Source organism: Perca fluviatilis, chromosome 19 (assembly GCF_010015445.1).
Source record: "Perca fluviatilis chromosome 19, GENO_Pfluv_1.0, whole genome shotgun sequence".
In the NCBI taxonomy this organism is placed as follows: Eukaryota; Metazoa; Chordata; class Actinopteri; order Perciformes; family Percidae; genus Perca; species Perca fluviatilis.
In genome coordinates this window covers 23,362,007-23,374,040 of record NC_053130.1, presented here as the reverse complement: position 1 = coordinate 23,374,040, position 12,034 = coordinate 23,362,007, and the positions used below count along the sequence as shown (strand labels likewise).

The following is a 12,034-nucleotide window of genomic DNA, read 5'->3' as shown; positions in this document are numbered from 1 at the left end:
ATTATATAATGCACAGGAAAGTAATTATCCCTAGGGCAGTAGGTTATCTAATACTAAGAATCTGCGCTGAAGCAATTTTCCAGATTGAGCAGTGAGCCCAAGTGTACCAAAATACATGACAATAGTAATCATTTCTGAGGAGATTATTTATCTACACTCACAGCATGCTGTTTTGGAGCGGTTTCATTTCTACTCATAACATTGACATACAGTATGTTGCATGCCTGTGTTTCCCATTACATTATTATTTTTTCCTAGAACGTGTGGTAAAGTTTCTAAAATAACATTTATGCAACACTGGAACTACATTAGAATCAGTACGGATGAAATGTTTACAAGCATGGCAGCAGGCGCTTTTGGTGTCGTGGCCCTCTCTTCCTTTCTGGAGAAACAATGGTGCTCTCAGAGTCAGAAGAAATACTCTTCAAACACCCCTCTCCATGCACAATAGATTCCATTTAAATAATTTATGTGCAGCACAGAGTAACGGATTTGAAAAGTTATGTTCTAATCTTAAAGCTAAAATGTGTCACCTGGCTTTAAGAGGGGATACAATTATTCCTATGTTCATTTTCCACTCTGCTTAGAAGGTTCACATTAGAAATTTAGAAAATTAGAATTTCACAAAGTAGACTAAAGCAAACCAAACTAAAAAAACCTTACTCTTCTTTATGTGATAAACATGGGAAGGCCTTCCTCAGAGATACTGTTTGTAGCTCTAATCAATATTTTAATGTTTCAGGTTACTTCTAAGGACATGTGAGAAACCATTTATTGTGCTGACTTAACCATTCTGATTACTTATAAGCTGTTTTAGTGGAAATTTAAACCGCATGGTGCTGCTCTATTTTTATTGAGATGTATCAAATTCTAAAATGTATAGTCTAAACACTTTTTATTTTTTATTTTCAGTTATATAGAATTATAGGAAGGAAGAGACAGATTCTGCTGATAATAATATGCAACCCCAATATTATTACTATTCATAACAGCTCAGCTTATACAATTTGTATCGCTACCTTGTCATTATATAACATTAATTAGGAGATTGTTATCTTTTTTTTATTGGCCATATGTAGGCTACTTTATTTAAATCCAAGATCAGATTGAACGTTTTAATTTTTTGTTATCTTGTAATTTATTTAGTTATCCAATATTAATAATAACAACAATTGCATATAGAGTTCAAATATATCTTTACCTATTTTTATATTCATATTTTATTTTAGCTTCTATATTACAATGCTGTTGTTATTGGCTAGAGGACGTTGAACTCCAACTCCCGGAGTGCACCGCGGCGTGCTCCTCGTCTCCCATTGGTCCATCTCTCCGAGCAGCGAAGGCAGACTTGATATGAGGCAGTGGTGAGAGCCCGTCGGAGAACTGCGGAGCTGAAATGAAGCGCACACACGGAGCGGCTCCCATCGTGCAGTTCCGTGCGGCTCAGGAAGAGGCTCTGCGCCGCTAAAGCTGAAGGCTGCTCCGGCTGAATGAAGGGCTCCGTCCATGCGTAGGCTATCGCTCATTCTGCTGCCCTGTGCTGTCGCCGTCCTGGTGCACTTGTGGTTGGCACAACGACCCTTCTCCACCCCGCTGGACAACAACACACATTCGGGTACTTATTAGCCTCAACCCGGGCTTCACCTCCTCAAAGCCTCGCAACTTTTTACATCCGAGCGGCAGCCGAACTTTGCTTTTACCGCCACGGCGGCGGTGTGTCTGTTGTGGTTCGGTTGTTGTAGTTTGTGTGGAAACAGGTAGTTTATGCTTCGCTCGTGTGTGTGTGTGTGTGTGTGTGTGTGTGTGTGTGTGTGTGTGTGTGTGTGTGTGTGTGTGTGTGTGTGTGTGTGTGTGTGTGTGTGTGTGTGTGTGTGTGTGTGTGTTTTTAGTGGGATATGTGAATGTAACAGTTAATTAGTGTTGGGCGTTGCTGGGATAGTCTAACGTCTGGAAACAGACTGAAGCGAGCTGAGCATCTCTGTCTTGTTACAACTACTGATCTGTGCTGCTTTCAAATGGACTATTGATCAGGGCACACTGGAGGGTAAACCCATTTTAAGAATATAGTTTAACCATCTTTTGATTCATGAAGACAATTGTTTTGATATCAATTATAGGATGCATCACAGTAAGTCCGTGCAAAGTAAATAGTAGACGCAACTGCTTTCAGAATCAGGAATGGCAAGCATAAATCAATCATGCCTTAATGTGTGATTTAAAAAAAAAAAAATCTAATCCATCACTGGATTAGAAAGGACATCCTGTTTCTTTCATTTAAATGTTTTAGCATGGCTTTCTGTTTCTGATACAGATGAATCGTTACCTTTCTATGAAGTTTTGGTGGGAGTGCTGTCAGCGAGACACCATTATGAACTGCGACAAGCGATAAGGAAGACCTGGCTGGGCTATATCCAAGATCACCCTCACTTCCAGCACAGGTCTGTGTGGTGGAGCGCCAACTTCACCACTTGTTTGTCTTTCTTTCTTTCTTTCTTTTTCTTGTTCCAAGGACAGATTCATACAGTGGAAATAAAGCCTGCAGCAGTCAGCAAATAACAGACTGCCACACCAACCCTTTTATCTTTACCTAACCAGCGGCCAATATTGTTCTCTCTTTCATTCTTCCTTTTTGTCCATTTCCTTCTCATTCAGTGATCTGAGCACAGATAAGGTATGATGGCCTTTAAGCAACCCTCAGTAACCATGGCAACGGAGGGTGGATAGATGGACAAGCTTTTGAAATCTTACAGCCTAATATTGCACCAAAAAAAAAGAGAGTGTAATGGTGTTTGTGCTTATTTTCAGAGTGGGGGTGAAGTTTATCGTGGGCGAGCATGGGTGTCCCATTCCAGAGGAGGACAGAGAGGATCCGTACTCCTGCTCCCTCCTGAACTTCACAGAGCCAGGTAAAATAATAACCGTAACAATCAGCCTCACCAACTAATGAGGGGGCATCTGCAGCTGTGATATGAAAAGGTGTGCAATTTGTTGCTTTCATGTGCAATTGTCAATAGTGGAGCTGAGGCAGAATAACCGGAGATGAGCTAAAAAGAATGAAAGAATGCATGTTCAGAAAAGAAGTAAAACACCTTTATTCGTGTTCACCCACAGCTCAAGGACATAATTTGTTTTCTTTCCATATTCAAGGCCAAAGGAGAAATGTCTTCCAGTTGCTGCAGCCATTACTAGAACTGCATAACACTTGAAAAGTAAAGCTATACACATTTCTGTAAGCATTGGCACCATATAGGAAATAAGTGAACAGGCTCACTGTCAGATGGAACATCCTCAGTAATTCTTATGTCTCTTACCTTCACAGAGCCGGTCCAAATTCAGCCGTTTCACTACTTTTCCTGCTCGTTTGTGTTTTGCTACCTTCATGAAAACATAATTGCTGCTCATCAGAATAGACTTTTTCAGATGATGGCCTTTAGGGTCATGGTCGTGGTTATTTATTTATTTATTTTTTTCAGCCCATTCTCTGCTTTACACTGTGTTAATGGTTTAAGTGTTGACGTGATTTGCTTCATGAATCGGAGGCAGGCAGGAGATGCTTGTGTGATTGGCAGAGAAAGAGACAACGGCTGCTTTTAAACACAGTTGGGTACCTGACTCAGGAATCAAGTCAAAGCACATGTTAAGTGGACAATTAATTGTTACTAAAATATGCTTTGTGCTGCATTCATCACAGGGATTTTTCTTTGGGACTAAAATAATGTGAATGCCAATTAGCTTCTCAGACTGTTTTTAATAATTCTCTTGCCAACACAAGCTGTTTGTGCTTCGTATTGGTGAGAAAAAGTCAAAATCTTAATGGTATTGAAAGATTTAGAGGCTCAAGGGCTGATGGAAATTTTTTTTACAGTATTTGATTGATTGTTTTGTTGAAATGTTGTGACTAGAGCTACAATTATTAATGGATCAGTCAATCAACATTTTGTTTTTGAGCAAACATGACAAAAACTCACTGGTTCCAGCTTCTTTTCTTATTAGCTTTTTTTCTCAGTCTTTACTGTATGAATATCTTTGAATTTTGGACTGTTATAGTCGCACAAAACAAGCAATTTGAAGATGTTGAGCTCTAGGAAAATGTGATGGACATTTCTTAGTATTTCCCAACATTTTTAAAGATAATTTTTTGACATTTTAGGCCTTTATGTTTAAGGACAGCTTAGACTTGAAAGGGGAGAGAGAGGGGAAATGACATGCAGCAAAGGGCCGCAGGTCGGAAAAAAACCCTGCTGCGGCGAGGACTGAGCCTCTGTATATGGGGGGACGCTCTACCAGATGAGCTACCCAGGCGCCCATTTCCCAACATTTTATGGACCAAATGTTTATCAATTGATCAAGAAAATAATGAATAATAATAATTTGTTAATAATTGTTGTGACTTGATTTGTACATTGCATACATTACTGTTGAACTGTAAACCATGTAGACTATTATAGACCTTTTAGTTGTTGCCTAATATTGACAAAAACCTCAATAAATAGTTAAGAACTGTAATTTTACTGTTTATTATTTATGATTTATTTAAGTTTTATTTATTTTTCCCCAGAAGAAACTTGCAATCTCATGCTGGCCAGTGCCAAGAGAAGCACTGCTGTTATTTGTTTTGAGAAGTAAGCACATATTTAGTGAGCATAGGAATATTAAATATATCCTCGACGCTGGTAAAGTCCTGCAGCTCAATTCCACTCCGTCAATGTGAGAAACATTTGGTTTGTTGAAGTGTTGCTTTCTCTTTGTCTCGCCTACATGTAATTGTCTTTAGATTGGAGGCAACAGCAGAACTCGTGCAGAATGCATAGAAAGTCAAAAGCCTGCTTCCCTTTAACGGCCTCGGTCTTTTCATTGATCTCCTGGGTAATAAACTGCTCTTTTGTAATTAAGAAACCACACTCACGAGCAGAAGCTCGCTTTGAAGACAGCAGTCCCAGGAACTAGCTTCTCAAAGTGCTGATGGTGTAGCTTTACCAGAGGCTGCTTTCTTCTCTGAATGCCCTCCCTCTCCCTAAATCACTCGGTCTTCATCACTGAAAGAAGGCGTGTATCAGCATGTTGGGATTGTAATAAATCTCACGTGTGCTTGTGCAGTAATCTCTGCCATCCTTCTGTGCCAGTGGCAGGCCAGGATGCGGAGATAGAGATTGTGACGGTGTCTGACCCCTCGGTGCTCGCCCCCTCCGACGCGTCGGCCATCGCCCTGGATTTCAAGGTCCTCCACCCAGTGGTGATCACAAGGCTGGGGGTGTTTTCCAGCGGGAACCAGCCCGTCCTTCAGAGCAATGTGACGGTGAAGCTTCTCCAGCTGGACCAAGAGGTAACAGAACCTCGACCTCTGAGCATAATGTATCACATATGCTGCGTTTTCTTTTGTGGAGGCTGGTAGATGCAGCTGGAGGACTCTGTGCTGGTACTGTTCACTGCCTCACGTGAAGACACAAACTGAAACTTCTTTTGGGTTACTGTCTTTAGGATAAGTCCGTAGTGTAGTACTCCGTGTAGAAAAAGGTACATTTGCACAAAAAAACTATTGGTTATGAATTCTTGATGGATAAAAACTTGTGATTTGTGCAGGAGGCTGTGGTCACTGCTCGCTTCAGTGCCATCAGCACAGGGACCATGGTGAGTGGGATGTGGTACAAACCAGTGGAGCAGTTCATCTTGCCTAAGGTCAGTTTTTCCCAAAAAAAAATGGCTCAGTACTTCTAATATCCTGGCTACGACCCTGAGGTCATGTGTTGAATTCCGCCAACCGACAACCACCCCACCAAAGAAAAGAAAGGCTCAACATGTTTAATCATTTGGATTTTTCTTCATTAAGCTGTAGACCTATTCTTTCAAAGAAAATTCCTCTAAAAATCTTAAACAGAACACAACTAAACTAACTAAAATACTGTCTCAGAGTGTATCTCTTAATTTTTTCCCTATAATTTTTTACCAGGTTTCCATACATAGTTCTTTCCAGTAGGTGTCCCAGCACATACTTAATACATACTTAAATATTTCCCAACAGAATACAAAATGCTAAATGCAATTTCAAAGCCTTCTCCACGATGCCTTTAAAGAGTAAATTAACACCAGGTTAAAAAGCTGTGTTTTGCTGCCCTCTCTAGTTGAAAGTTTCAAGCTTATACCCTCTCTGACCCCACCCATCATCACACATGTACTTCGATGCTCCTGCAACCACATCCAGCAGTGATGTCAAAAGGTCCTGGAGTACACATGTACATCACTGCTGCAAGTTTTGCTTTTTAACTGTAGAATGTAAACTATTGCTAAAACAACACATTCTGATAAACAATACATAGGACATGATGTCAGTGTGTACTCAATGGTAGCTAAGGCCCTGCATACAGTATAACATCGCTCAGTTTGTGCAAAGAATGAAATGCCAGTTGTTGTGTTTTTTTATCCAGGGTTTTGAGGGGACACTGGTTTGGGAGAATATGGATTCTGCTGGATTGACCACAGTCAACTCCTCCTCTGTGCAGCTCAATAATGGAGGAGGTGTCCTCAAGATCTCCTCTGTACGTACCGACGTGGTTTAAACAAATAAATGTGTTAAGAATATTGTCAAGTTTTTAAGTGAAGGAAGGTAATTTTTTTTTTTTTTTTTGCGGTTGTCTTGAATCACAGATTGCAGAGGGCATATTGCCTCATAGAAGTGCGCTTGGATTCCCCGGTTTGGCTGGAGGGTTCACATTCACTATCTATGGTTGGTCCAGCAACAGAATTAATTCTGAGCTTTTTATGAAAACAGTTTGATCAAAATCAAATCAGCCGATTGTTGTAAAAGAAGTCCCCCGTGTAAAAATAATAAAAATCATTGTTCACTCTGGCAGGGTATGATATTAGCTCCTTTTCGCCTCAGGGCTCTTGCATTCGTGCAACATTTCTTTTTCCCCTCTTCTACCCTGTCGTGTCATTATTGATTGTACCTGCATGTGTTTGCATTTGGGCTTATCTGGTAATGGATTTGTAGCCATTGTGGGGGAAACAAAATTAAATTCACCATCCGATATCTCTTCAAACGGAGCTAATGATCCATTCTGTAAAATGTTACAGTTTTATTATATTGTTTTGCCAGCCAGTGATTTAAGTTTTTTTTATTCCTCAAAAGTGCCTTAATGTATTCAAACAAAAGTTAATGTGACTTTTTAACCCTTGTGTTGTCCTCCCTGGTCGAAATTGAAAATTGACACTTTTGATATTTTTGTTGCTTTTAAAAAAATGTTTTTTGACATTTCTTTCAACGGTTTTATATACCATTAACACCAACTCATTACCACTAGTTTTACACTTATTTTTAGAATTCATGGTCAATAAACGTATTAATATGAACGTAATATGAAACGTTTGTGTTTTAAAAAACGCAGAAATTATGATTTTGTTTAATAGTTAACATCAGAGAAATGTTGGTCTATGCATAATCACAGACTGTCAAAGTTTAGTCAGAATATTTGTTATGAAGTTGAATAAAACATTCAAAATTCAATGAAAGTAGTGATCTGATCAGTAATTTTACTTTTGAAGAGTGTTTTTATGGAACCATCCGTGACATTTGTGGGCAATTAGGTTGAAAGAAATTAAGGTTGAAAAAAATAATAAAAAATTTGACACTACTTGACAACATGAGGGTTAAAATCAAATTTTGGATGAAAACCCTCGCCCAATTCATCCTGTTTTGCCTCCCTATGCCCCCACCCACCACCTGTGTCAGATGAAGACAGCCTGTCTGGACTCCTGCGGGGCCGCCCAGCCAGGATGGAGCACCATGCCTCCAAGCAGAGGCAGGAGGACGCCGCCTTGCATCAGGAGAGCCTCAGGCACGGCGACATTGTGTTCCTAGATGTGGTAGACACCTACAGGAACGTGCCTTCCAAACTACTTCAGTTCTATAAATGGTATGGCAAGTGCTAATGACTCAATTCTCTGTTTCCAAATTGCCTGGGCCCTCTGAGGAAATCAGCAACCTGAAATGAAAGTGTGCCGTCACCTCAAAATGTCTCGCTGTTAGAATCACGGTTGCAATCACCCCGTCAGGGAAAAAGTAGAGTTGTGAGTAGCAGTAGGTAGCAAAATATACAGAGTGGTCTTAAGCTTGGGCAAGTATATTATTAATTTGCAAGACCTCCTGCCCTTCATTCTGGGTGGTATTTGAAAGTAAATCCATTCTGGGATATTACCAAAAAATCCAAAGGTGGGCTTTATCTAAGCTTGCATATTCCCTCTCTGGCAGGTCTGTGGGAAACGCTGACTTTAATCTGCTGCTGAAGACTGATGACGATTGTTACATCGACGTGGACTCCGTATTAATGAAGATTGACCAAAAGGGTCTCAAGCGCAGCAATTTCTGGTGGGGGAAGTGAGTGCAATTTGGTGTCTGATACTGTTGACAAGGTACATTTTGCAGGTGATTTTAGTCCCCTTGTGTTTGCAACAAAACTTTAGCTGCACTTTAGATGAAAGGAACAGGAATGCTCTGTCAAAACGATAATTGGTCAGATGAAAGGGACACAGGATGTGATGGTAATGTATATACCGTCCTGACCCAGTTTCAGGCAGAGCTGGGCAGTGGACCGTATTGGGAAGTGGCAGGAGCTGGAGTACGCTAGTCCAGCCTACCCAGCGTTTGCCTGCGGCTCAGGCTATGTAGTCTCTCGTGACCTGGTCCAATGGCTCGCCAGTAATGCAGACAAACTGAAGGCCTACCAGGTAGAGTACCCGAGAGCAAGTGACTGTGGTGACAAATAGTCTTGAATATAATGTACGGAATCTGTCCTGGATTTCTTGTTACAGGGAGAAGATGTGAGCATGGGGATATGGATGGCAGCAGTTGGACCACAGAAATATCAGGTAAAAAAAAAAAGTTCCAACTCCAGCGAAGCACCATGAGCACACGTGATTTGGTATATATTTATATGTATTTAGAAAATACAATTTATCAGACTTGGTCAGGGATAGAACGATGAAGTCCTTCCATTGTTGACCCTGGTGTTTTCACAGTCCACTATCTATATAGGCATTCAATGTCTGACATTAGGAAATATTAGGGGGAAAAAGTAGAAATAGAAAATGTAATCGTTACATAGAATATTTTTTTTCTCCAGGAAGCAGACAAGGTAAAAGGTGTCTTAGACAAAAACATAATAAAAGACAAACGGTTTTATGACATACAGTAGTTAAAGATGCTAATATCAAATAAAAAGGATAACATAAAAATCCAAATAACACGTTCCTAAGAATTTAAATATCATCCTCTAAAATCAGTTATTCAAGCAGCCTGGTTTAGGTTTGTTCCATCTCAGCTTGAATAAACTGAAGTTCATATTGTGAGCGACGAAGATGAGCTGTCTAGCTCAGTTTACTGTGGTTTATCAGCCAAACTATTTGTATTGCTTCATTTACACAAGTTAGTGCAGTTCAAAGTGCTCCACAAGGGACTGACACTAACAGGATGGGACACCATCGCAGCTCAACATGATCGTTTTGTTAACTGGTTTAATCTTGGTAACAGTTGAGTTACAGCGTATCAAAAGTGCATGTTAACAATTGAACCGGAGTAAGACCTTGACCAGCGTATGGCTAGTAAGCTGTGCACGTTGACACAGCCACTGTCCTGCCCCTTTGCTATTGCCAGGACCCCGGCTGGTTGTGTGAGAAAGAGTGCTACCTGGACATGCTGTCGTCTCCCCAACACACAGCCGAGGAGCTGCACGTCCTCTGGGACAGGAAGAGGGCCTGTGGAGACCCCTGCGGTTGTCCATGGGGCCACTAAATCTGGCTCACCACCACACTCAACACGAGGCACTGTGGGTAAAATGCACTCAGCACTGGTTGCCAGTTCAGTTTCTGTGGTTTCCTTAAAACCCCAAACTGAGTCGTTTTATCAGTTATTATTTTATGATAAAAAAACACTTAGAGTGAGTTTTGAAATGTGGGGACCTCCTGTTGGAAAATGATCTTTAAAACTTTGAGATTTCATTGCAAGTTTTAATATTAAAACCAAGATAAACCATCTGCAGCTTTAGAATACGTTAAAAACTCACATGTAGCTGTAGCATACTCAGCATTTGTATCATGAACTCAGTTATTAAATTTGAGATTGAAAATGTGGAAAAAGACTGGTTTAAAAGATGTTTTTGTAATGTGATAACTGACAGGGATGAACAAGAACCATGTGCAGTATCAGCATGTGATGGCCATCGTGTACAGAATCACTGCTGTAAGCCTTGAGTACTTTGTAGTAGTATAATTATTGGTGCTCTGATACTTGACAGACTTAATTTTTTTGGTTTAAAAAGGATATTTGATGGAATTTTAAAGATGATGGCTTTACATGTTTTGTAAATTATTGTCTAAAGCTTTTCATCCTCTTCACTATGTGTAGATTTACGATGAGCTTTCTCACAAACGCACACAGTTTGTACTGTAACTGTCATTGTGCAAATAGTGATGTGGCCTTACTGTATTTGTTAGGCGTCATACTGTATGTATGTTAACACTTATATCAACAGAGATTTGAATTAGTGTATTTGCAACACAATTTTTTGGAACTTGAACACGCAGTCAGAGTGACTGTGAAATAGACTAGTAATCACTGGTTTTATGAAACCCTCCTCACAGACAATAAAGAACACTTGAGAGAGATGAATGACTTCCTTGTTGTTTGTTTTGGGGATGATGCACACTGTTAACTCTTTTGCCCCCAAATTGATGAGCGTCTTAAAGTTAATCAATATGACTGAAAACCTCAAGCCATCAGCTCCTACACAGTGAACCTTTTAAAATGTTGACATGCAGTTAGTCTATATCCACAACGTTCAACTTCCGGGATTGCTCTGGTGCCGCCGGAAATTCCGTCAGATGCACCTCTTTTTTTTGGCCGATGTGTGTTTCATTCCGCTTTCTTTGTGTTGGAATTTTAAACTCGGGTGTATTTATGAGGACTATGGTTAACTGCTCCTTAGATCTCTGCAGGGTAAATCCAGACAGCTAGCTAGACTTTCTGTCCAATCAGAGATTTCTCTCTCACGACTAAAGCAACTTTTGAACGTGCACATGTTCCACCAAAACAAGTTCCTTCCCGAGACTATTTTGCAAGATGATGTGATTGGTTTAAAGAAATGCCAATAAACCAGAGCACGTTTTTCTCCTATCCCGGAATGCTATGTGGACTAGCCAGACCCTCCTCCGCAGCGCTGTGGAGGAAGGTCTGGCAGTGCGAGACTTACATGAAGTAAATGTGGTATTTTTCATGAGCCTTTTCTAAGCTTATGCTTTTAGTTGCTGCCGTGATTTGTTTTGTTTGTTGAAGTATAGCCATGTGATTGATGCTGAGTCACTAGAATAAGATTGCCTCGCTGTATATTTTGTAAATAATGAAAGATGATGCTGAATATTTTTCTAATGGGGGATAATACAAGTCGTTTGTTTTATTTAGGCCTGTCCTACCTGCCAAGAAATCTATTCCTGCAATTAACCTGACATTGGAGCACCCATTCCTCTTCCTCTGAACCCCGCCCTTCTCTCTCCATCTTATCCTGTTGCCTCCTCTCATTCAGTGGGCTGCCTGATAACAAAGTCACATCCGCATCTGTTCCACTCTCCTACATAGATAAGGATGGCAGTTTTCACCACATCAGCCTCTTGCTGATTTGGCTCAAAGCCCTTCATTGTGAAGCTACAGAAGCGTGGAAATAACACGCAGATGAAATAAAACTCATCTCTGCTCTAGTGCTTCTGTGGAAGATGGAGTTATTGAATTTGTCTGAACTTTGATGAGCGCTGTGGCGATATTGTCACTCAATGTTCTAAAATGTTTAAATTAATTGCATTTTTATTTCAGAGACATGCTCCAAATCTTCTGCCTCCTTTGTTCTCTGGGTGTGTAATTGTTATCTCATTCATACCCATCCAACCAGGCCATTAAATCAACCACATCATAATAACTTGAGACAAATTGTACAATGTTTGCCTCAAAATTGCAGTCGTGTATTCTATAATGAGTCTTCCTAGGCTTGTAATT

General features: G+C 40.3%; 1 protein-coding gene across 1 annotated transcript; it reads left to right on the top strand.

The window, feature by feature from the left end:
• Nucleotides 1-1,346: 1,346 nt before the first annotated feature.
• Nucleotides 1,347-10,656, top strand: b3galnt2 (beta-1,3-N-acetylgalactosaminyltransferase 2). Its single transcript, XM_039784042.1, has 12 exons — nucleotides 1,347-1,615; nucleotides 2,312-2,438; nucleotides 2,806-2,906; nucleotides 5,124-5,323; nucleotides 5,581-5,676; nucleotides 6,423-6,533; nucleotides 6,643-6,721; nucleotides 7,727-7,910; nucleotides 8,246-8,371; nucleotides 8,562-8,721; nucleotides 8,806-8,862; nucleotides 9,647-10,656. Exons 1-12 carry the CDS (start codon nucleotides 1,507-1,509, stop codon nucleotides 9,782-9,784), a joined length of 1,488 nt encoding a protein of 495 aa, XP_039639976.1. The 5' UTR covers nucleotides 1,347-1,506; the 3' UTR covers nucleotides 9,785-10,656.
• The last annotated feature ends 1,378 nt before the right edge of the window (nucleotides 10,657-12,034 follow it).

Coding starts and splice junctions, on each gene's coding strand:
- b3galnt2 (XM_039784042.1), top strand. CDS start 1,507: ATGCGTAGGCTATCGCTCATTCTGCTGCCCTGTGCTGTCGCCGTCCTG. Junction 6,534..6,642: donor GTGTCCTCAAGATCTCCTCT/GTACGTACCGAC, acceptor CTTGAATCACAG/ATTGCAGAGGGCATATTGCC. Junction 6,722..7,726: donor GTTCACATTCACTATCTATG/GTTGGTCCAGCA, acceptor CACCTGTGTCAG/ATGAAGACAGCCTGTCTGGA.